Raw genomic sequence first — 26,818 nt, 5'->3', positions numbered from 1 at the left:
TGTATTGAACTGCCATGTACATATTAATTTGACGCAATTTCTTTTGAAGTCTGCGCAGTTTTTACGGAAATTTATCTTTTATGCCATACCAACCACAGACAGAATCACTTTTTGTGTGTTCTCTATTAGGCATTATTGAAGCTTTTTTTGTGTAGTTTATGTGATGATTCAGGTGTTTTATCGCAGCTGAAATTTAGTGATTCTACCACAAGAAAATATTATGGTAAAAAAATGGTGGAACTAAAATGTTCAGAATTAAACTAATTTTCAACTAGAGTATGAACTAGGGTCAATCATTTTCATTATAGAAACTATTTTTTTCAATTTTTTTCATTAAAAAGAAGTCAATTTGAAAAGTCCTTCGATTTATTGAAGTATTTCAAATTTATTAACCTTTAATCGTATCTCGAGTAATGGCTTATTGAAATAGATTTATTAATAAAAGTACACTTTCTCGACTTTTTCAAGTTTAATTGTTTGATTGCTCATTGCAAATTTTTATAGCCTTGCTGAGACACTTTCAAGTTTAATAAATGATATCTGAAACAGTCTTAAGTTAAACTTGTGCAAATAATTGTACACATGTACACCCTAATGAGAAAATTGAGAAGGATATTCAAGTTAATTGGCTTTCGAGTATGATCTTCCTTATTGTCCAAGCTCTCAAAAAAGCCGTAACTACTATTGATTTTGCTAAATCTTAGATCACTTGTAGTAGCTGTGAGAATTAGTTGACGAACTTTAGACCTTTGTATTGATGCGATATGGATTAGTGTTTGTTATCGACAATACTTTGATAGAAACTCATTCAACTTAATTACTTTACACGTGCTTACTTTCTCATATATGTGTGATTGTCGTCGGAAATTTGCTATGTAATATTTATTATGAAGCAAAAAATATATAAGGTACTTCGCGTCGCGATTACAATCATTGAGGAAAAAAAAGAAGACAAACTTTTCAAGTCTTTCTCAGTCACCTTGAGGGACCCTTACAAGTATCAAGCATTTTTTTTTTAATCTAAAATTCCAAATTTTTGATCTTTGATCATTTGTAAAACCAGAATATTATTGCTTTTTTTAACGAAATGCTTGACCATCGTTTATAACTCTAATATAGTGTCTCGTTGTTGAAAATAATTCAATATAAATGCCTATTAAATTGTGTAGGAAGAAATGAAATGAAAAACGTGAAATTTACCAGGAAATATTATTTGTTGACTGATTGAAAAGTGACACGTAAACTAAAAACTTGTCCACAACTTTACGTGTGATTTATTGATGTTCTTTTTGTTATTATTTTTCGCAAAGATTAATTGAAAAACACAGTGTGAAAAGTATGATGGAATGTATAGCTAATATTTGTGGGAGAAAATCGAAAGAGAACACCAAAAATGTTACAGAATATGTGAGTTTATGGGGTTTAAGGAAGTTTTTTAAGCTTCCAATGACGGAAGTTTTGTACCAATAGATTTGTTCCTATATTCCTTAATTAAATTGATCCATGGACCTTATCAGGATATTTTATAAGGTTTTACATACATTAGAACTACCATGATTCACATTCTATATCAGAAAACTTTATATTTTTTATAAACTTTGTTCATGACAGGATCATGTTTGGAAAGTATTTTTTTTTAACTTTTGCTTACATTTTTGTTTGGCAAAATTTTACGAACAAATGTCAAAATTTAACGAACGTTTTTCGGTTTGTTTGCGTCACCCCCTGGCAAGTTGTTTGAAATTGAAGTCACTTTCTCATACTTCGATTTAAATTTATATGGGAATTTTTTTGCACTCGCTATCGTTATGCTAAATATTTAAAAAGTGAGAAGTTTTTCCGTATTATAAGATACCTTTCCGTATGGAGGGATAAAATATACTAAATTTTTGTTTAAATAAATTTGTTCCTCGGAGCACTGTGAGCTGAGTCCGAGATCAATTTAAGAATTGGCTTCAAATAGCTCCATATAAATTATTTATTAATGCGTACATTAATAAAAAAATTTCGAGTAAACGAAAAATCTTCATCAAAAGATCATATACCAAAATGTTTGTGGAAAAGTACAAACTTTTACGGGATTTATAGTGGGCTATACGATTTACGAGTATTTCATGAATCGCCAATAGGAATTCACAAACATTTAAGAGGAATTTTACGGAATATTTTTTTTTAGTAAACAAGGTTGCCTCCTTACGTAGTCAAAATATATTTTTCTTAAATTTAACTAAACCGATATTAGGGTCGAAAGAATACCTCTTCGACAGGGAACCCCTATTGCCACTTTTGTCAAAATGTTGAAATTTATTTAATGTATCTAATAAAATGTAAGTAATATGGCGTTTTTTTTCATTAATCTACGTTTTCGATAAGGTCCTGACACGAGTTCTTAAAGTGTCAATAGGTGTTCCTTTCACCTTAAGCATTTATGATTCTCTTAAAAAAAACAATACAAATTTTGGAAAATAAAACGACTGGTTATAAAATTGGTGAAATTAAAATGTTTATGAACGTTCTAACTCATAACTGCTTCGACTGATAACAATTTATGAACTTATGTTAAGAACGGTTTTGACTTACAGTAGGTGTCAAAAGTTTGTTGCCTCATGTATGTTCGGGAAACCAGGTGCAAAAAGTAATAGAAAAAATTACTTTTTAAAATTTTTCTTTTTGCAAATTAGTAGCCTGTTATCCGTAGATCTTATTTATGTATTTCGAAAAAAATATTTAATTTTATTTCATATAAAAAATTATTGTTTTCCAAAAGTTGTTCATTTTTCATGCGTCAAAAGTTTGTTGCCTCATTTGAAAAGGTACTCAAAAGGGTCAAAAACATGCAACTAACTTAAAATAAACCGGCTAAATTTTGAGCTTATGTCATTTGAGAGGCCAATGGTGCGTTTGGACATTTCTAAAGTTGTATATGATAAATACATGTGTTTAAAAGTAATAATAAATAACAAGAAATAATCTGTTTTTTGATAATTTATAAATTAGGTTAAAATGGCATGTTAGACGGAGTTAAAAGGTACCTGGTTTTTTTCGAACATACATGAGGCAACAAACTTTTGGCACCTACTGTACGTATCTTGTGACTTTCCAAAGCAGTGTTGAGTCAAAATATGAGTAAAATATATAACGGGTACAAAATATATTAGAACTGGATAGAAAAAATAGCTTTTTATCAAAAGTTGTCATTAGGCTTTGTCATCAGATTAAGTGCCACATATTACCTTGGACAAACTGTGCAGATCATTTCAATTACGCTGCACAAAGAATGGAATGAGTATAGAACTGAAAATAGATGATGCAATTGGAGGAAAATTCCAATGTTTGGAAAAGGATATTGTATAGTGGTGATGATGAAATCCATTTGAAATATAACTCCTTTAACTTGTCTCTTGTATAGAAAAGAAAAACAAGGATTTAGTTTGAGTGGCGTGAAATAAATTCTTGCACGTTCATTTTATCACTCACTCTCTTGAGAATGTGACATTGAAATTTGTCGTATATAACAGAAAATAAAGCTATATTGCATTAGAAATTAGATCTTATTTAATCTTACTGCATTAGTTTGATGTCAACAGAGTAAATTACACTCATGAGTGACTTTGGCAATTGGTTTGCAATACAAACAGGCAGTTGGTACATGCAAATAATTCCTTGTTCTTGATGATAATTCCATAACAGAGATTAAGTTCAAGAGCGTTTAATTATCCGAGAAAAGTTTTCCATAATTGCGAATGCGTAGACGTGTAGAGCACATAAAATGCCGATAAATTGGAATTTTTGTGAAGTGGAGCAAGGAAAAAAACCCTGAATTGCAACACTTATAACCTTTAGCATTGAATTTTGTGACACATTATTGTGTATTCCCAATTCATCACTGGTGCCCTATCATCTTTACAACCAAGTAATTCCGTTCTAAATAATTTTTTTGCCATATCCAATAAATTGGGATGATTTACTCAATTGAGATGGAAAATTCTTTCACAATCATTTTTAGCACATAAGTGATAAGATAGTGGCTGACAAAAATACCTTCTATTTCACCCAAGCGATAAAAAAATGTGGCAAATTTATTATCATCGACGATATCATGAAAAGTGGAATTTTGACGGTGCATTTTTATTTGTTTAATGAATATCTTGCTGTGTTTGCCTTCTTTTTCACCTTGTGTCCTAGAGAGGCGTTTACCTTTATTACGTGCCCCCAAACAATTTTATCTAAGGCAAATTATTGGACTGAGAGAAGGTGTACGACGTAGATCATATATTTTCTTATCACAATTTCTTAAAAAATGATGTGAGAAAAACAATAAGAAACATTTTCCTATATCGATATTTTCCTAGAAATGTATTGGCATCATTAAGATAACAATATATTTAATTGGGATTAAACTTTATCAAAGCTTAGTTTACCATCTTCCTCAGATTTTCTAATTAAAACACTTGATAAAGTTTTTTTTAAGATTTGAAAATTTATTGATACTTGATACAGAAGAAAGATATGAAATAAGTGCAGATGAATTGACATTTGGTTTAATAACTAAATGTTTATATTGCAGATAAAATTGCAAAGATTAGCTGTATTCAATAGCTTTATTGACACATTTGGTTAGTCTTTTATTCATCAGCAATAGCCAAGAGGTTTTCGAGAGTGGCAGGAAATCAAATACGGAGAGATTAAATGAAATTAAATACAAAAGTGTTTATTATTTATGTTTACAATCAATCCAAAAATATTCCAGAAGTGTTTGGAACACATTATACACAACAACTTGTGAATGTGAACTCAACCTGGAATCAAAAATATGTACCAAGCAAATGTTGTTCTATTGCTCAACTACGGATATCTCGGAAAGAAATGTTATTAAACATCATTTGTTGTTCGAAGCCGGACCACCTGCTCCTTGTTGTTAATAGATTTAAAATCTTTGTTATAGGAAAAAGAAAAAAATGTAACATGCAAACGCTTCTCTTTATTTGAAAAAAACGAAACAAAATAAATCAAGTTGTTTTCTGGAACAATATAGGGGAAAACTTTCAGAATTCGCACACACTCTGGCTTCGAAGACTTCACATTTATTTCCCATATTCCTCTAATAAGTCTGACTTACAAGCAATATATTTTAATAGCTCGTATTAAGTATGGGAAGAAATATTAAGCGTTCGAAACCATAGTATGTGCGAAACCAAGCTTGAAAGCCTTCCCCTATAATTAATTTAAGTTTTTCTTGAAATTGACCCTAAATCGTTTGTATGGGGTAAATTTGAAAGGCGAAAACTTAAAAAAAGAGCTCAATTACATATGTTTTTTTTTTGTGTTGAAACCGCTTTTATTAATCCGCTTTCAGTCTGTCCGGCTTATACCAAACGATAACCCTAATCTCATTTTATAGCTTTTAATCAATTAGTTGAGGCTAAATATCAATATTATATTAAAGTATAAAGGTAAATGTAGAGAAAATTATGTACCTGATATCCCTGGCCTTAACTTATTTTTTATGGCAATCTTAACAACTTAATAAAGTTTTTCCGTTAAATGTTTAGCTGTTAAACTCTAAAACTAATCAGGCTTTCAGCTCTCTCACCTAACCTTGCGGTCTGTATACAGTTATTTACAGGCCTTAAAATCGTTAAGAAAACGACTTAGCGAAATTAAAAGACCAATAAGAATTAGATAGATAGATAGATAATAGTGTTTATTTCATGCCATAAGAAATAGAATTCTCTTTCTGACTATTATTTAAAAAAAAATATATATATATAATAGGGGGAAGTGAGGTACCTGAGAATTGTGATATACCTTTGAAATAGATTTTCATTTGTTAGTTTTAAACGTTTTAAATGAAACAGCCTTCTCATAATGCAATTTAGCTGCACAATTAGTTTGTGAAGATAAGTTATACCACGATAAGGTTCAGTTTCATTTAAAAAATTAGAAAAAATCCCTATTTTAAAGGTACTCCACTTCCCTCATTTTTGTATTGAATCGTCTCACAGTTTTAAACTCTGTTCTGTAAAGTGGACTTCAGACTAGAGGCTTAAATCAGTTTCCGGAATCCTCAAGTTTTTATGAAATTGCAGTGATTAGAAATTAGAAATTAGAAATTAGAGAAGTTAGCACTAAACCTACCTAGCGTTTTTGATCATTTTTCGTAGCGCGCTCGGTCAAATGACAGACCGTGGTGGGATAGGATACTCAACAAGTTTTCTTTGGAAAAGAGAAAAAAAATAAAATAAAATTTAAACACTGCAAAAGTTATTACATGCATACCGTGAAATTATACAACTTTGTGCCACTTTTTCATGTTTTTCTTGAATATTTTCCAAATTAGTTGAGATATTTGAATGAGATTTTTGCTAAACATAACTACACATCTCTATAATATATCCCCATGGTAGAAAAAATCCAGGTATCTTTGGACTAGGAAGAAAATTTCTTGTATGTGCCAAAAACTGTAAATGAAAGTTGTGCAACTTTGTGCCACCCTCTTTTTAGCGGAAAAATTGGTCTTGAATTGTCCAATCTTACAATTTTTGCTTCAAATCATCACTCTATAAGTATCCACGATTAACCAGTACACATAAGAAGTTTTATTTTCATTTCCCTTTTAATTTAATTCAATTTATTATATTGTTTATAGTGTTTATAGTACTTTTTATAAGTCGACTCAAGTAACATCGAGAGGCTACTGTGACCCACCATTTGAAAGGTCTCAGCCTTAGCTACAACATACCAAAATTTCGTCGCAATTGAAAACGTATATTTCGAAATATTCGATTTCGAAATTTCGTAAATTAAAGTGTTGCGATTATAGTGCCCCTGTCGGTGGTCGTTCAAAGTTGTAAAGCTCCCAAGACTTGTATATTTTCATAAGGCCTGTAATTTTCATCACAAACGATCAAATTCTGACAACTAGAATGGATCAAAATAAATAAAGTCTTTAAAGTTTAAATAATTATAAGAAGTCGCAAAATTTATTGTCTTATGACCAATATTTCAGGTCAGGGGGGTTGGAGGGGGTCAAATTTTTCTTATTTGAAAGATTTGAGTCCCAGATATTACTAAATAATGAAATTAGAACAATATCGATTATATAGGGGCAAATTATCGAAAAAAACTAGTAGCACAAAGTTGTACTGCGTTTTTTACATTTTGACATTAGCACGTTACTACAAGAAGAGAGACCTATGAAATCGCCGATTCAGCTATTTTATCCTCAATAGTCAAGGAATCCAATAAGAGACACGAAATAAATTAGACATTTTTTGAAATGTGTATTCTAGAGGACACTTTTCTGCAGATTTGGAAAAATAAAGAAATAGCACAGATAATTATGGAATTTTTACCAACCTTTGGTAACAAGCATATATAAGGGAATACCCATGATCACTTTGCGTATGTTAGAACTACATTGCAGAATTTTTGGAGAGCTTTTCCGCAAATATACACTGAGAGAAATCCGAAAAAGTTAAAATAACATTCCGGAAATGTTAATTTTATCCTGCAGTATTGATCCGAAAACGGTGTAAATATTACCCTTTTTAGGTGTAAAGAAAAGAAAAAAAGTTAATCGCACCCTCTTTTTTTCTCACTGATGTTTAAGTCCATTTTCATTTAAAAGAGAAAAAAGCCCTGTTTCAAAAGTACCCCAATTTAAACGTACCCCATTTCCCCCTACTGGTTTTATTGGAAATTACAGTCTTGCAAGAAGCGTAAACGTTCCTGAAAATTACCATGCAGTTCTGAAAAGATTAAACAAGACTGAAGTCGCTGAAAAAATTTACAGACATTTTATTAGCAAATTTATGAATTTTATTAAGAAACCATATCAGATTTTCTAACAATATGAAATGATTTAAGAATGGTTTTATAAAAACAATTTTGTTATCAAAATCTTCATAATAAATTATAGCTGACATTTTTATAATATTTATACCACAAATTGTATCATAAAAAATTGCCTTGAAGTTTGTTTTGATTATTTTATTTATATTACCTTATCCTAACTTTCAGATTAAACAACAATGTGAAGAACTGGAACTCACAGATGAAAAGACCAAGACATTTATGACCAGAATTCTTGCGGAAATCAACAGAGGTCTGAAGAAAGAAACACATGCAGAAGCTGATATTAAATGTTTCGTCACCTATGTTCAGGATTTGCCAAATGGAAAAGGTATTTTGTAAAATAAAAATAAATGAATTTTAGAAGCAGTAATTGCTAATTTTGACTTTGTATTTTCACAAGAAACGGGCGAATTCCTGGCACTTGACTTGGGTGGGACAAATTTCAGAGTTCTTCTGATTCATCTTAAGGGTGAAAATGATTTTGAAATGTTGTCCAAAATCTATGCTATTCCCAAGAATATTATGATTGGCACGGGAAAGCAACTTTTTGATCACATTGCTGAGTGTTTGGCCAATTTTATGAAGGTTAGACCATCATAATGTGGGAGAGGTCCTTCACAATTGATATTAAATTTTGGGTATTTTTTTGCAGGAACATGAAGTTTATAAAGAGCGACTTCCCTTGGGCTTCACATTCTCCTTCCCACTCACACAACTTGGACTGACAAAAGGTATGCTCGTGAGGTGGACAAAAGGCTTCGATTGTGAAGGTGTTGTAGGTGAAGATGTTGTTCAATTGCTGAAGGATGCTATTGCAAGACGTGGGGTGAGTTCTTTGACCACAAAATTTTATTCAATTCTTTTGAAGTTTCATTGCAGATTTTTTTTGTGTTTCAGTTTTATTATTTAAATTTTGTTTTTATCTACTTTTCTTTTGTTTTCTTGCTCAATTTATATATATTTTTTGTATTTCTTTTATTTCAATTGTTTCGTGAATTAGGATGTTGAAATATTGGTGATGGGATTACTCAATGATTCAACTGGAACATTAATGTCATGCGCCCACAGAAATCACAATTGCAATATTGGTGTGATTGTGGGTAAGAAAAGATCGTTTATTGCAAGTTTTACTTATTTGAAATTTATTTTATTAAAAACAATCTCGAGAAAATTAATTTAGTTTAAAATTGGCTGTATACAACAAAAGCTTGACTTTTTATTTGGATGTCACTGCATCTTTAAGAAAAAAGGGGAAAAAGGGTTGAAATACATTGACTAGTTTTACCATCTGCATTATTAAATATTTTTACAATTCTTTTTAGTAATTTTAAAAATATTTTTGTTTGTTAAATTAATTAATAATACGAAAATCAAATGAAGATTTGATAAAATAATGAGCGCAGAAAGTTTATGCCATATTCATTATGGTTAGCTAAGACACAGTCCATTGTGCCATAAAAAATTAACGGAAGAAGCTAAGATATTGCTTCACTGTGTAAAACCCTTTCATGTTTTTATTTAGAGAGAATTAACATATAAAAGAGGTTATAAGTGTTTCTTTATGTTCATATTTTGGAAAATTACATTTCTGGTACTCTAGAAAATGCCAGTTCTTTGAAGATGTGAAATTATGGTGAAAAACTGATTTCCTAGTTTCGGATCGTGGTCACTTGAACTTGAACAGTTTTCTCCATAATGTCATTTCCTTAATAATATGAAAATGGTATTCAACAATTAGAGCATAATGGTGATATTCCAATGAAAAATGAACATGTTTTTTAGCACTTTACTGTTCTCAATTGCTCCTGCATTATCGACTTTTCACTGTGTTGGTTCTAGTCCCTACTTTTTCCAGTCTTCACTGTGTACTAAAACCACCTTACAGTCGTGACAGGAGACAGGAATCAACGCAAAGAAAAGTTGATAACGCAGAAGCACTTGAGAACAGTAAAGTAACACCATTATCCTTCTCTAGAAATATTTGTGAAATAAACCAACCTACTAACTTTTTTTCATGTTCTTAAAAAAAGTATATACCAAATTTTGTCCCAATATAATAAAAATTAAAAAAATTTAATAGACGAAAAGAAATCGCCCATAAATTTCTATTTTATGAAACAATTCTAAACGAAAAATTCTTTTGAAAATCCTCAAACGGTGACAGTATTTATATTAGGCGGATTTAAATTATTTTGGAAATAATCATTAATGCATACATTTTGAAAAAAAAAGTATTTAAAAATTATGATAACACGTATAAGGTATACATATTTTAAAAAGAATACAGTAAAAAAAATTAACACTATTATACTATTAACACTATTATAGTGTTAAATTTGGAAAAAATGTTTAATTTAAAATTGATTAATTTATAGTTGTTGAATTTCAAGTTATTAAATTTGGAGTTGTTGAATTTTTGTGCATAAACGCAAAAATTGTTGAATTTTCATTTCATTTGATTTATTTTAGTTTTTTTTAGTTTTTTTTGCCTTTTTATACATTTGTAATGTTTTTTTCCTGTACTCTGGATCCTCTCTAATGCGACATAATTACATCTGATGCTCGGATCTTCACGATATACTTATTATGCATATAAATATTTGATATTCTATATCACTTTTACCCAATGAAAAGCATCTCGACTGAAGTATATGTCTTAATTGGAAATTCAACAATTTTTACACAACTTTTGTTTAAAAATTCAACAATTTTTGTCTGAAAATTCAACAACTTTTGTTTAAAAATTCAAAAACTTTGGTTGAAATACACAAGGCTTCGCACTATAATAGTGTGAAAAATTATGATAAAACTATAATAGTGTTAATTTATGATCATGTAACAAAAAATACTATAAAATGGTGTATTTTTTCACACTATAATAATGTGAAAAACTATAATCATACTATAATAGTATTAATGTTTAGAATTTTTCAAAAGTTTTTAATTACAAAACATTGTTGAAATTTTTTATGACTATAATAGAGAGAAATTTTCACAGATCGCAATTAAATAATTAATTTACCCGATTTCACACTATTATAGTGTTAAAATTTTACACATTTTCAAATTAAACAACGTTGTTGGAAAATTTTCCAATTATAATAGTTGTAATTTTCAATCACGTGACAATAAATTACCAAATTATTGTGCATTTTTTAAACATTTTTAAATTAAACAACTAAAATGGTCTATTTTGCACTATTATAGTAGTAAAATTTTACACATTTTTTTACTGTGAAGGTTAAATTTTCCCGTTTATCTTTCTTGCATTTTTAAAATCTGGGAACTTTAAAGAAAAAGTTTGTAGCGGCTTTATATGAAGATAATTTTAATTATTGGTCTCTCTTAAATTGAGACATACAGGGAGTTCCGGCTTGAGAGAAAACGGATTGAAAGAATTTGATATGAATTGCCGACTATTGAGAGCTCATGTATAAAATAATTTTTGAAAATTTAATAAATTTGAAATACATTTCTTATGAACCGTTGGCGGTGAAAATAGGCTGAAAAATTGACGCCGAAAATATCTTGCATTCATCACGGCGTTTCCATAATTCATCCCAAAAATATCTCCTGCAGATATGCAATTTTACTGTGTCACTAGAGTTAATTCGTGGGCTTTTTTTCGTTCCCGAAAAATTCTTTCAAAGCGGAACTCCCTGTATTGCTTTTTAATTTTTTTTATAAATGAGTAAAACAAGAATTTTAGAATAAAATAATAAACTACTAAAAAAATCAAGTTTAGCCAAGACACATACCTTGACAGATATTTGTCTACTCTATCCAATTTTATTGTATTTCTAAATATAAAAGATTATTTTGACAGAATCTGGAAAGCTTTCAGTTCAAGGAAGTCCAAAAATTGCCTTTGAGGAAAAGTAAACATTATAGCAGTCCTATAAATTTACTTTATAAATTTTTAGTTATTTGGTGTGTGTCACCGCTTAATCTAATAATTTTCACGGTCAATGTGTTTTAACCCTACAAAATGCATATAGTACATTGTGAGATTGCGATTGAGACATAACGATGTTTCTTATCTCCATTGATTATGTCTACATTCTGCTTGAAGTTTTTTGGGGTCAATGAAGTCGAACAGACTGATTTACAGATTAATGATCATCCGAAAGTTCAATCAATCGTTTCTTAATTTTTAATTTTTTTCAATGGATTCTCGGAATTTTTCAACTTGGACTCTTTCTGTTATCACTTGTCTTTCACATCATTTAATTTTGTAAATATTTTTATTTCCTTGACTATGTACTGTATAGAGAATTTCTTCGTTATCTCAAGTATGAAATGAAGAAAAAAAATCTTGAGAATATTAGCAAATAACCATAAAAGACTGAATGATAAGGCAAGAAGCATGACAATTCCATGAAGTTTCTTTATTACTTATAACCATTTTTTTTTTTCAATAAAACAATTCACTGCAATGAAATCATCAACAGTATTTCTCAATTTTTTTGCGCAATTTAAAAAAGAATTCTACAAAATTTTACCCTGTCTACATCTTTTTTCTCGGTAGGATGTCCAAATCGAAGTGTGCGCTATTCTTAATGATACAACGGGTACATTGATGTCTTGTGCATGGAAAAATCACAATACAAAGATTGGATTAATTGTTGGTATGTTTCTTTTACAACATTTTTGTATTTGTGCTGTCTGGGTTTCGCTGAAATATATTAAATGTACAGTAGGTTTTCTGTATTTACAAATAAAATAATACTTTGCTTCCTGAAGATTCTATTCAAAAACCTAAAAAATACATTAGTAACTTAGTCTTTTTGTGAAAATGTTATACACAAAATTAGCTACTTGATAATTAAAACCGTTGATACAGGAAACCTACTTTATAAACATATATTTATCTTTTTTTGCGTCAAAATATTTGGCAATAAGTTGGGAAAATATCTCATTAATGCATGTGAGACGAATAAGAAAAAAATCATCAGCAATATATTTATTCACGTGTTCTTTCTCACTAAATTATTGCTTTTTGGCCTATGAAAAACCACATTCTCATTTTGACGAAAGCTGTTTTACGTGAATATGAACAAATAACAAGTCTGGGTAATTGAAATGACAATCTACTGGTAAAAAATTATTATTAACATTTTTGTAAAGGAATATCGTATTTTGGGTCTCAGAGGATCAGTAGATAGAACACTCTGTTTATGACTTTGAGGTCCCAAAGTTTAAGTTTTAAGTTTCAATTTATACAATAAAACCACATAAAATAGGATACAATTCTCTTATAATTGCGTGGCAGTCAATGATGAAAGTGAAAAAAATCAGAAAAATTATTATTGCAAAACGAGAATAAATGTGGAAAGAAAAAATGAAAAGGTATTTAATTTAAAAGAATAAAAATATCGAACGTGTGACAAGAAATTTAAAAAGCAACATATTTCCTTTAAATATATTTTTTAAAATTATCATTTAATATTTTTCAAAATTCAACCGTTAGAAATTTTGGAGATTTTGGAAATCCTGTTTGAAAAAACGTACATTGCAGTAATTACGATTACTCAGAGAGGATTCAGCAGAAGTCAAAAAACGAGATATTTCCTGTTGGCAGATGAGTTATACTCTTACTTTGATAAAGGATTCCTTGTTTCCCTGATTACTACTTATTTTAAGGCTCACAATTGATCAATCCAAAATATGAGTGAATTGATCACTTTACATACAGAATCCCTACCGAGGATACAGTGAATTTAAAAGGTCAAAACCGATCCATAGATACATCTAAATCTTAACCTACTATTTTTCTAAGAAGTTAAACTTATTAAACTGTAAAAAAATACTTTTTTAAATTGAAAATTAAAATTAAAAACAGAAAACTTACAACACCCCGCCCAAAAATAATTTTAGGCCACACCCCATTTAATACTTCCGACTAACTAAAATTTAAAGTTTAAAATAATTTAATTGTTATTAAAAGGACGTTTGTATCATCTCGAGAACAAATCATCATTTGCAAGTCATCTGCATAGAAATGAAATTTATGATTCCCGACGGTATTGGCAAGATCATTAATATAAAGGGAAAAAAACAGTGGTCCGAGAACGGATCCTTGTCCATATATTTTTGATATATCTTATAAACGGTTTGCGGTTCTTTGTTTTTTAAATTTTGTTTTTTACACTTTTGTTTTTCCCAGTTGGTTTTTGAAATCTTTGTCTTCGGTTATTTTTTGTTTTTTCGGTTGTTTTTTGGAAACTTTGTCTTTGGAAATCTTGTCTTTTATATATTTTAACCCTTTAGGGACGATTGGGTCACCGGTGACCCAAAAAAGAAATTTTTCCAACGGTCATCTAAAGTGGTGTTTTGCTTTAAAAAGTCAGAAAAAGTGATTTTTTCTGACCCCCGATTTTTGACCCACTCGTTCTTAACTCTTTCGCGTCCCACTTTTATTCAGCAGATGAATTCATGTAAAATTGAGTTTTTCCTAATGCTTTATGATCAAATATAATAGTTCTGAGAGGAAAAAAAAAATTCCATTGCGTGAAAACTCGGAAAAACCCCGGGTCATATATGACCCTGTTGTCCTCAAGAGAAGTGTACATACCATTTTCAAAATCTATATCACGGGATTTCTAAAAGTTTTTTTGCTTGAAGTTATTAATTTGGCCAAAACCATGGCAAACTAGATTGTCTTGATGAACACTGTACTCCTGGTGCACTGTACTCCTGTAATCCCTTGAACGGTCTCTGTCACAATATTTTGAGTGGTATTTGGCAAAAATAAACTTATATACATATTAATTATCACACAATACAATTGCACAATATGAGACGCTTGCAGAATATTCTAAAATATTGCAAAATATGTTATAATTCATCAGATATAAGATGAAATGTCCAGGAGCAAGATGTCCCACCTGCATTTCACAAAGAAAAACAATGTCCCAACTACATTTCGCTATAGGTTTGGGACTAAAAAAACTGTTACCCTTGCCGACAATAGGGTCATATATGACCCGGAAAATTCTACACGCTTTTCTGGAAAATTGAGAGTAGTTTATTATACCAAAACATGCAATATACAATCTTTGGATATTCTATTTTGTGTTTATAAAGAACTTTTTGCTGCAAAAAATAAATTAATATAAAAAATTTTGAAAAAGAAAAGTAATTTCACAAAGTTCGAAATTAGTGATTTTTGATCTCAAATATTTTCTTTTCCTGAATATCTGGAATCTTGAGAAAATTAGCCAAGAATCTTATATCCTTCTATTATAATGTCGTGCACAAACCGATAGATTTCAATTAATGTAAATAGTCAAAAAAAATTGTTTTTTCCCCGGGTCATATATGACCCTAATGACGCGAAAGAGTTAAAGGGTTAAACAAGTATATTTTATTAAATAAAATAATGATATTATAATGGTGTTTTTTGAAGTTTTTAGTTTCGTTCTTTAGGGCAAAGGGAAATTTTCTGTGTTTTGGGAAATTTTTGGTTTCGTTCTTTGGGACAAAGGGAAATTTTCTGTGTTTTGGGAAGTTCTCAGTATCGTCTGTCGGGGCAAAGGGAAATTTTTCTGTGTTTTAGGAAGTTATCAGTATCGTTTGTTCGGGGCAAAGGGAAATTTTTATGTGTTTTGGGAAGTTATCAGTATCGTCTGTCGGGGCAAAGGGAAATTTTCTATGCTTTGGCAAGTTATCAGGAGCGCCTGTTGGGGCAAAGGGAAATTTTTTGTGCTTTGGCAAGTTATCTGTATCGCCTGTTGAGGCAAAGGGAAATTTTCTGTTTTTGGGAGGTTTTTAGTATCGTCCTTTGGAACGGAAATTTTTGGAAAGTTATAAAATATACTTATATGCAAAATGTGTTACAGACAAAATTTACGAAAATTTTGCAAAATGTATGAAAGACAAGATTTCCAAAGACAAAGTTTCCATAAAACAAAAATTACCGAAGACAAAGATTCCAAAGACAAACTGGGAAAAACAAAAGTGTAAAAAACATAATGGAAAAAAAACGAAGATTCCCGATCCCCTTATAAACGGCTTAAACAAAAACATTCTCTAAAACCGTTCCTTAATCCCTAGTTTTTCCCCAAACGATTTTTCTTTGGAATGTAGGGAATATTATTTATGGAGGGCGTGGTCTATTTTTTACACTTTGTTATACACCCTTAAAACCTCGATTACCATTAAACTGTTAGTTGTGGTTTGTGAAGGGGATGTTGTAGGTGTTGTATCATATTCTAATTTAACACAAAAAAATGTTATTTTTAATCATTATATATAAAAGGGGCGTGGCCTAAAATTGTTTTTGATTAGAGCGTATTTAGGAAGTCCAAATCAACTTTATTGCAGAAAAAATGTTCTCTTTAGGGAAACCAATAAAGTAAGCTCTTGAGATATTTTTATTACTTCTCATAATTTTATCTCAAGTACTCTTACAAAGCAAAATTATATAGTTGTTGGAGATATTCTCTCTAAATTATTATTTTAGCGACGTGCCTTTCAATTGCCCTTCTCTGTGAATTTGCTAAATAAATATTCCTGCTGCTGATTTTTTTTGCATACTTTTAGCAGTTGATGATAAAAGTATCAAATAATAATTGTTGAGTGGGAGGAGATAGGAATGGATTAAATAATAAATTAGGGGTATTCGTGATTCTCATGTGCATGTCACGATCAAGAATTTTTTTGCGAGGTGTTTTTGCTAGAGAGAGAAAAATGCTAACGAGCATGATTCTCTTGATAAGCCTCTCTACAGTAAGAAATTATGACTTTTTTTTCAAATAATATAGTCATTAAATCTTTCTAATTGAGATTGATTTGATAAATAATCTCAAATTAGAATCTTGTTAATGTTTTTATCTCTCTCTGTCAATCTTCTCAATGTTTGGAAGTGTGTTGCTTGTCGCTGGCGGGTGAAAATTCTTGGAGGAAATCATGTTAATGTGACATTTTTCCTTAGGCACGGGAAGTAATGCGTGTTACGTGGAAAAAGTTGAGAATGCTGAGTTGTTCGACGTGCCAAACAATAAGAAACCTCACGTGCTGATCAACACAGAATGGGGTGCATTCGGAGACAATGGAGCCCTTGATTTTGTTCGCACAGAATTTGATCGGGAGATCGATGAGAATAGCATAAATCCCGGAAAACAATTGTAAGTTCATACTATGATGAAATTCTATTTAGAATTTTCTTCATTAAAATTTTCATTTGGCAGGCAAGAGAAGATGATTTCAGGAATGTATCTGGGTGAATTGGCGCGACTGGTGATTCAAAAATTCACAAAATCTGGCCACCTGTTCAAGGGCAAGGGATCAGATTTGCTGTTCCAGCGATGGAAGTTCTTCACGAAGTACGTTTCTGAGATTGAATCGGATAGTCCTGGAGTTTTTACCAATTGCCGTGAAGTGCTGGAAGAATTGGGCTTGGGACATGCAACAGATGTGGATTGTGCCAATGTCCGATATATCTGTGAGTGCGTGTCACGTCGGGCGGCTCATCTTGTGTCTGCTGGAATTGCAGCGCTCATCAATAAGATGGGAGAACCAATTGTAACAGTAAGTTCTTATTTTAAACAATTCCTCTTAAAATAAGAGAAAATTATCATTTCGTTCATTCTCGAATTTCTGTGAAAATTTCACCTGGGAAATATTCCTTCATGGTTATTTCTTCAAAATTATAAAACAAATTAGTCGTCAATTTGACTAAACAAATAATTATTTATTCTTTTTTTAAATTTTAAATAAGAAAATTAGGAAAGTATTACTTTCAGGGTCATTCATCTGTTGAACAATTTAAAATTTGAATATATTTAACTTTCCTAAGCATAAACCTCTAAATCTAATATGGGCTTCAGACCTAAGACTTAGCCAAATGGCTTAACTTTTCTAACTAGTTATTGGTAAAGGTTTTTAGGAAAATTTTGATTTCGGATTAAATATTGAAAGTAACTGATCCATAAGATTTTCAAAAACCGAAAAATATGATTTCTATTTAGGAATTTGAAAGTTTCGGGAACTGGGCTAAACCTCTAGTCTGAACACCACTTAAGATAAGGAAAGGATTAAGTTTTACCTTTACATAAAAAAATTAATTGTCAAAATTTGAGTTTGTTCTCTTAAGTGAAGATGGTATATTTCAGAGTGAAAAATTCTGGATGATTTCTGAGTATCATTACAGATACATTACATTTTTTTTGAGATTCTAAATGTATTTAAAGACTTATAAATCTTTTACATAATCAGCTTTCCGGTTAAAAACAATTTAACAATGTTTGAAATGAAATGAAATTTTAATTTAATTTTTTTTTATTAAAGAGTTCTTTTTTATTTAAATTTGGTTATTGAGAAATTTAATGCATTAGTACAAAAGCTTTTTCCCGTAAAATACGAATCAGTTTTTTAAAAACTGGTTTTAAAATTTATTTCAGAATAAGGGCAAAATTTATGATTGATCAAAAATAAATAACAGAAAATAAAAATTATTTTACCAATTAAATGAATTATTCTTAAAAAAAAATCTTAGATTTAGTCCTTCCATACCTATTTTAAAATTTCATTAAAAATTGACTACGCCTTTTCGTTACGTTCTAATGCAGAATATATTGAAATTTTAATGAAATATATCTGTTAATCGATATTACGATCACATGAAAAAGAACGCTTTTAACAACGTGTCCAAAGCCATAAAATTGGAGCTCATACTATCATTTGAAAATGTCCAACATTTTATTTACTTACATTTTTTACACAATATTGCAATATTTTACAGTGTTTTGCATTAAAGTTTTAATGCGATTTACATTATTGTCGTTAAAATGAGTTAAAATATGTAATTTGTATTTTTAAATTATCTAATATTTAGAATTACATCCATTTATTAATAGGAAAAGTATTATTGGCCCGAAAAAAACGATTTAAGTTGACTTGTAACATTAATACAAAAAATTAATGCAATTTTCATTCAATCGTAAAGTAGGGTAAAGTGGTACAAGTTGGACAGTGGTACAAGTTGGACAATGGTACAATTTGGACAGTGCTTTTTGTCTTGATAAATTTAGTACTTCATTTTTATTTGTATATTTTTAATGCTTTAGTTTTATAATTTGGTTCCTTGTGCTTCAAAACAAATTTTGTACTGTATTTATCAAGAAAAAAGCCATGTCCAACTTGTACCGGCGAATTGTCCAACTTGTAACACTAATTCCAAATTATACATTTTACCCTAAATGTGAAAACACATTTATACTTAAAGTAAATTTAAATCACTTTTTGCGGACCAAATCTACATTTTATCAACAATTAGATCAAACTTTACGAATTCAAAGACACAAATAACACATTGTAAGATCATTAGGTCCAATTAATAATATAATAAATTAATAAAATCAAAAATATTTCAAGAACATTGAATTATTCTCACCTTTTTAAAAACTCCAAAATCATTTAATTAGGAATAAAAATTGATGAAAAGCAAAAATTGATCAAATATGTAAAAGGATTTATAGAAAAACCAAAATTTTTAAAATGGGCTTTTAAGAGAATTTAGGGGACATATTTGATCGATTTTTTTAAAGGAAGCTACAATGTTGTCTTGCAAGAAGTTTTTGAGGTCGTAAAGAGCGTTTTACATTCTAATTTTGGTAAAATTCTCAGTATTTTCTTTAAATTTTAGCATTTTCTTTCTTATTGGTGATTTAAGCAAGTTTTCAGATTACGAAATCCGTCAAAAAATTGAATTTAAATTATTTTTTTTTAAAACATGAAAAATAACTTTTCTTTTTATTGGAATAGTCACCCAATAGAATCCCGTTTTTGGAAATGTTTTAGACTTTTTGGAGATTTTTTTTTTTGTGGAAGTTGTCTTTGAAAAGAGTTTGAGATCATAAAAAACGATATTAATGGTTTTATGTTGTGAGATTTTCGATTTAAACACGTTACTTTAAGTAAATAAAGACGCTTTTTTAACCTTTTAACGACGAGACACTTTTACGGACTGAAAATCAACAATAAAAATGAAACCCATAAGCAAAATCAGTAAAAGTTCTGACATCTAACCTTGGAAAGTCCAACAGAGTCTGAATCGGTGTATTTTGTGCTTCTATGGACGATAGGGACAAAAGTAGCCCAAAAATTTAAGTAATTTTTCCGACAATACCAATGAATAATACTTTTCGCTTTAATGAAAAATATTATGTATGAGTATTGTAGTTTTTATTGCCAAAAGGGTTCTGCTTAAAAGAAATTGGAAGTATAAAAAATAAATAAAATCAATTATGAATTTGGGAATTCAAAAATTCTTCATTTTTGAGCTTAAATATTTACTACATAGCAAATAGCTAGAGACTTGCAAAAAATATTCTAGATTCCTTCAACCTTCTACTTTACAATTATGTACCAAATATAAGAAAAAAATAACTTTAGGTAGTCAGGAAAAATTATTTTCTTTATGGGACACCGGTGTTCCTATCGTCCTTAAAGGGTTAATGTAGACCAGAATCTTCTCTATAATTTTGCCGTAAAACTTGATCTCATAGATTAATCAGAACCGAGTGCTCTTAGTGGTCATTTGATGAACTTCAACTATATCAAAGAATTGTTGTATTATGTGAGACTTGTGGCGACTTTTTGAAATTTCTGAAAGTGCTCACGAGACGAAACGAAAAACCTAAAATTTAGTTCAAAATGTTAATTAGAACTCGAGATAGAGGCCGGTCAATTTTCGAACTTTGACCCCTTACAGCTCGGGTCAGGGGTTATCGATCGACTTAAGTTTTATGTGTGATTCCTTCTAATCACACCTATTGTAATCCTCGGATTTTCTCAAAGTGCTCCGATCGATCTGAAATTCACAGGGTATATGTTTTGAATATCACTGATGCCGAAAATCATAAGCCGACAATTTCGGGTCAGGCCGACCGGCCGGCCGTCCGTAATACGCAATATCTCTGGTTTGGAAAGAGATATCTTCATAAATTTTTTTTAAAATATATCTACTTCTGTGCTATTAGTTTTTTTGAAAAACCGGTTCTAAACCGGTTAAAAATCACGTTTTGTAGTTTATCTAGAAATCTAAGCATACGATTTTGAAAATTTTATGTTTAGGTTGTAGCCCAGAAAATTTAGACCAATTTTAAAAAAAAATAAGACATTCGTCGAACAGTTCTCGAGATATTTCACTTTAAAGTTTTCAATTTTAAGAAAATTTGCTAATAACGTCAGGCGGGAAAAAAAGCGGGAGAAGCGGCGTTGGACAAGCTATTCCATATATATAGCACTCTCTCTCTTTCTCTCTCTCAACATAGTGAGTCTATATTCGAAGATTTGTAAGGTGGCATATACAATTCACGATCCGCGATGTCTTTCGCGATTTTTTCGCTGATTTTCGCGGGGCGCGTAATTTTTCGCGGAGTTTCGCGGGTCGCGTATTTTTTAACGAATTTTCGCGGGGCGCGAATTTTTTCGCGGATTTTCACGGGCGCGAATTTTTTGGCGGATTTTCACGGGGCGCGATTTTCTCGGGTCGCTGACAGAGGTTCTCAATGAATGTAAAGTTTAAGGCCCCTATCTCTCATAGTTTTCGAGATAATCGACTTTAAAGATTTTCAGACACTTTTATGCATTTCTCATCCAATTTTCCTCATTGATAACGATAATATACTTCATACACTTTAAGAATTATTTCATTTCATTTAATTTTATTAAGGGGTTTTCGTCATTGTTGGCGATTCCCCTTTTAAGAATTATTAAACGAAATTTGCATTATTTATGTACAAATATCATTGTTCGGGTTTGCCACAATCCAAATTTGCAATGAAGGAATCGCACCTCTATATAAGCTGATCTAGGCTTATCACTGGCTTATTTTGTTTGATAGGTATAATCTGCGGCTACAACATACTAAAATTTCAGCCCGATGCACAAAGAAATTTTTGAGTTATTTAACGCTTTTAAGTTATTTAGCGCCCCTAGCGGTGGTTTTGGACGTTTTACAAAGAAAATGTTTAAAAAAAAATGTTGAGAATATATTAACCAATTTTCACAGATTTCGAGAATAAATCTGTCACATTGTGCCTCCGGAAACATTCAATGATAATTTTCCATTTTTCCTGCAGGTTGGTGTTGATGGTTCTGTCTATCGTTATCATCCCAAATTCCACAATTTGATGATGGAAAAGATGAAACAATATGTGACTCCGGGTATTAGTTTCGACCTCATGCTTTCGGAGGATGGTTCAGGACGAGGAGCTGCTCTTGTGGCGGCTGTTGCTTCGCGTGAAAACCATTAAGACGTCTTCCCCATCGTGTAAATACAATTCACCAAGAAAAAAAAAGTGACTACCCGCAGATCTATGGCAAGAAAAAGTGATTGAAATGTAGAGGATTTAAATTTAATTGCAACACAATTACAACTTGGGAAAGAAATCTAATTCCTTTTGTACAAGTAGCTAAATAATTTGCTTTAAGGGGGAGAAAAAGTGACCGCCAGATTTTGAGAGTCGAAGAATAAAAGACAAACGCTTTATTATGTTGTAGATTTGTTATCACACAAATTTTATCAATCATTTAGATTGTGCCATTTGATTTCTTTTTAATTATTCACCCGCCTTCAGAGCATGTCTTAAGAAAAAGAATTAAAAAAAAACCAAAATTCTCATGTAAAAAGAAAGAAAAAAAATAAAACTGAAAGACAATACTTTTAAATGAAAATAGAAAATGGAAATAAATCATTTGACTTAAAGACAAAATGAAATATTTCCTGTGAGATAAGAAACTCTCCTATAAAATTTACGATAAAAAAAGAGATTAATTTTAGTTGAATCTTTTTTTGTGGGGGAAATACTTAAAAGAAAGAAGAAATTGTAATCAAATTATTCTCTAATATTTAAGTTTAAAATTTAATTGTATAATATTTTAAGTAGTTTTTAGATATTTTTGCCGAAAAAAAATAACAAATATAAAAGCAAATTTAAATGTTAGTTTATTGTTAAGTTAAATTCATAAAAAAAATCTTTAAGTTTAGAAAAGGAGGGATTATCTTTGGTTTTGTTAATGACAAAATTCTTTTTTATAGTTTTTCAAATTAGGCAATTTTTTTGTAAGACAATGCGAAGAAAACAATTATTGATGAATTTTATCAGAGTAGAAAATGTAAGAAAAAAGGTCGCTGTATCATTTTTTGAGATAATTTATTGACTTAAAAAATTATTTTAAAAATTGAATAATAACTACTATGTTTATATAAAAAACAACAGTTTCAATAATTTATTGATCCTTGAGAATTTTTCCAAGAACTTTTAGAAATTCCTTTTTCACTATTCTATCGCCTACAGAAGGAAAAAAATCGCACGGGAAAATTTCTCTGAAGCCTTCAATGTCCAGCCGCAGAAAGATCTTCAAAAAATTCCAGCAAAGTGTCAAATTTACGTAGAAATTTGATGAGTTCAGCAGGTTTTTGAAGCGTAGAAAGGACCTTACGTAGACAATGTGTAAAATTTCCTTCCTAAAGTCTTATAGATTCATACGTAATACTAATCGGAATGTTCTTCTCAACAGCATATTGCACGGCATCGTGAATTGTGGGGAAGGTTTTGCTCATGCCTTCCTTCTCCAAATCGAATAAGTTGGACTTCTTGTAGCCCTCATAGACAGGACCTGCAAGACACATTCAAATATATTTACTTAATAAAAAGGAAAATTACAGAGAGTCAGTTGATTTAGAAACAGCATAAGTAAGGTAAGCATATCGTGAATTTCATTCCCTAATCCCGTGCATACGGGAGACTGGGGCAAAATGAGCCAGGAAATCATATTTTCTTTTGCAAATTATTAATATCTCAATGAATAAGAAGAGACGTGTTAACTAAGAATCATCAAAAGTATATTTAATATTTCTTCTTAGGGAAATATCTCACTACACACACATTTTGACATTTTCTCAGTAGATGGGGTTGTTGCCACGCAGTGTGATCCTGGGTCGTTTCGTCTTGCGATAGGGGAGCGCCCAGGACCTCTTTTTTGCTGGGTTTGGCTAAGCCCTCTTTATTAGGTGGTCCTCTGGGCGACACATCACATAGCCATTAGTGATTCCAAGTAACCGGGTTTTTAGGATTGACGGCTAACCGGTTTTGGAAGGGTCTGAAACCAGTTAACCGGTTTAAAACCGGTTTCAAATTTAGAATTGGATTATGAAATTTTGAGCATTTTTTTCAGAACTTAAACTTTGATGTAATATTTAACACATAAATATATTCTTTTTCTCAGTTTATTTAGAACTTATTTATTTTAAGGGGAAGTGGGGCACATTTGAAATTGGCATTTATAACTTATTTTTAATTAAAATTGAGCCTTATCGTGATATAAATTAGCTGAAGAAACATATTGAGAAGCTAAATTACATTTTGATATGGCTCAGTTTCACTTAAACATAGAAGAAAAATTCCAATTTCAAAAGTACCCCACTTTCAAAGGTGCCCCACTTCCCCCTATTGCTTTATTTTGTATTTAAAATAGTTCAGGAAATTTCAGAGTGAAGGAAAATTACTGGGAGTTTTTCCAATAATATTGTACCGTGGAAAAGCTAATGCAATGTAGAATTCCGTGAAAACAACTATTTTTTATATAATTTATTTTTTTTTTTTTTTTGAATAAATTGGTTATAAGCGTTGTCATTTTTGACAATATGTAATGGGAAAATACTTAAAAAAAATTCTAGATCTTGGATAATGAAAAAAAAGTATTTTATAGAGAATATTTTAACGAACAAACCGAAAGAGTTTTCTTATCTATTTTTAAAATTCTATGACTAGTTAAATCTTGTTAAACTTAATTTTAGAAAATTTGAATCGTGGAAGAAAAGTAAATATTTGCAAAAATATAAAAATAGAATATTGGAGAGATAGTACCAAGATTTTTACTACCTATATTCGCTATAGTTTTTTTTATAAAATCTTGTAAAAATATTTTCAAAATTATTCTTTTTTCAACAAAAAAATCCAGATTTTTCGATCGGGAAAGGTTGCTAACGTGAATATTTAGGTCATTCTCTACAAAAAACATACTGATGTATAATTTTTGGTATTATATATCATGAAAATCATAATTATAATTTACACAAAATTCACAAATAATTTCATTGAAAAAAATCCATAGGCATTTTGAAAAAAAAAATAAAATAAAATAAAAGTAAACCTCTGGGGTTTTCTGTTCCATCCGTTGAGAAACTAATAAATACCAGATTTCGACAAAAATTTTACAAGAATCTTGTGTAATAATCTTGCTGAATTTGTGTCTAATAAGATAATGTAGTTAAATCATGGCAAGATTTAATAAAAATGTCTATGAAGACAGGGAGAGGTAAACATCCTGTTACTTTTCTACATAAAACAATATTTCACAAGATTGTACTAATTCGTTTACAACTTTTTTTCAGTATATAATAGATTTTTTTTCAGTCTTGTGAGAATATTTAACTAAGGTTTAAAAGATAAAATATTTTGAAGTGAATAAGTCCTGAAATAATTTCCAAATAATTCTTTTCAAGATTGGAAGAATCGTACAGGTAACCCATTACTACTATCCTTAATATACACTGTGCGACACGTTGTGGGTGTCTTTGACGAGAGTGCCAAAACTTGTTAGAGGGTCATTTAAGGACCTCAAATCTGCAATCCGTTTGTCCGGGTCACCTCCAGATTTTTTTGAAAAAGCATATTTAGTTTTTTGATGTTTTATAAAATTCAAAAATTCATATCTCCGGTTCTAATTATCCTGTGGTAGTCACATAAAGCTAAACTGACGCGTAATTTCATCCTCTATAACTCTTGTGAACATATCAAGCATCTACGATGAAAATGAAGTATATTTTTTAAAGATTTTTTGAAAAAGGGCACCCAAAATGTTGCATTTTTCTGTGTTTTTTCCATCTTCTAGTAATTTTCCCACTTTAATAGAGCATTTTATATGTCAAATAACTATGCCTAAAAGTTAGAGAATTTAATATTCTTTCATATCTTTTTGGTTTAAATTTTCTATCCTAATTCGTTTATTCACAATAATTTATTGAAAATAAAATGCATTATTATAAAAATAAAATCTCTTATTATATATAATTATTTGGTATCTTTGTCTAACCTACTGAAGAGCATTCTCTTTTGCACTCTCACTTACACATTTCATATAAAAAGAGGCGAAATGAAAAAAAGAGACGTATATAGAAATAAAGAGAGAAGAATAGTTTTTTGTCACTCATAACAGCTTACACAAAAAATATCTTCTCTAGGTACAAATCGATTCCAAAAAAAATTTGTTCCAAAGAAAACTTGTTCCAATATTTTGCTCAGTGTCCAAAAGTTTTTACCAAAAGTTTCGAATTTGGCTGCAGCTTTTATATTGAATTTTGCAAGCTTGTAATCTCCTAGGTCAGAATCCGATTTTGAACTCTGCCAAGCTTTAAACTGCTTTATTTTCTTTCATTTGTTCGTTTTTAGGTAATTTCCATTTTTCTAGGCAAATATCTTACTGACTAATTCTACCTTTGGCTAATTCTATCCCAATTTCTTCTAAGATAGGAATATGAAATATTTTTGGAATAAAAAGAAGACTTCAAAAAATCTTAATACATATTTCTAGAAAATTGTAAGGGTAGAGAACCCTGGATCAGAATGTTAAGAGACATTTTCGATATTTAGTTGAAAATATAAGCCTCAAAATACAATTTGGTATTTTTCTGAATGCTAATCGGTATATTAGTGATCCATTTAACTATGTTTGTGCATTTGAATTTTATTTATTTTTTACAATAAATTAATAAAAAATTGGAGTAATTGCAACTATGTTCCCTGTACCTCAGATCGTCACGAATTTAATCAGGTGTGTTACGAAAAATTGGTTTTATAAATCAAATCTGAACTAGTGAGCTGCATTCTTGTAAGAGTTAAATGGTAAAAAATAGCTAAAAAATTTTAAAAATTCATTTGAATTGGAGCAA

General features: G+C 30.2%; 2 protein-coding genes across 8 annotated transcripts in view; one reads left to right on the top strand and one right to left on the bottom strand.

Annotated features, from left to right (window-relative positions):
- Positions 1-22,512, top strand: part of LOC129803546 (hexokinase type 2) — a 41,815-nt gene extending 19,303 nt beyond the window's left edge. The window contains exons 2-8 of one of the 2 annotated variants that reach the window (XM_055850185.1): positions 8,023-8,185; positions 8,258-8,442; positions 8,510-8,683; positions 12,386-12,485; positions 16,793-16,985; positions 17,049-17,388; positions 21,945-22,512. In XM_055850185.1, the coding sequence (XP_055706160.1) occupies positions 8,023-8,185; positions 8,258-8,442; positions 8,510-8,683; positions 12,386-12,485; positions 16,793-16,985; positions 17,049-17,388; positions 21,945-22,118 (1,329 nt within the window). In that variant the 3' untranslated portion in view covers positions 22,119-22,512. Of the gene's footprint in view, positions 1-8,022; positions 8,186-8,257; positions 8,443-8,509; positions 8,684-8,857; positions 8,958-12,385; positions 12,486-16,792; positions 16,986-17,048; positions 17,389-21,944 lie in introns of both variants that reach the window. The other variant, XM_055850186.1, reaches the window with a different exon arrangement.
- A 553-nt stretch (positions 22,513-23,065) lies between these two features.
- Positions 23,066-26,818, bottom strand: part of LOC129803543 (solute carrier family 26 member 10-like) — a 38,934-nt gene continuing 35,181 nt past the window's right edge. For all 6 annotated transcript variants that reach the window (XM_055850177.1, XM_055850176.1, XM_055850179.1 and 3 more), the window contains one exon: positions 23,066-23,484. In XM_055850177.1, coding sequence (XP_055706152.1) covers positions 23,333-23,484 — 152 coding nt within the window. In that variant the 3' untranslated portion in view covers positions 23,066-23,332. The remainder of the gene's footprint in view (positions 23,485-26,818) is intronic.

This window comes from Phlebotomus papatasi, chromosome 2 (assembly GCF_024763615.1).
Source record: "Phlebotomus papatasi isolate M1 chromosome 2, Ppap_2.1, whole genome shotgun sequence".
Taxonomy (NCBI): domain Eukaryota; kingdom Metazoa; phylum Arthropoda; class Insecta; order Diptera; family Psychodidae; genus Phlebotomus; species Phlebotomus papatasi.
This window is presented reverse-complemented; position numbering and strand designations above follow the sequence as displayed.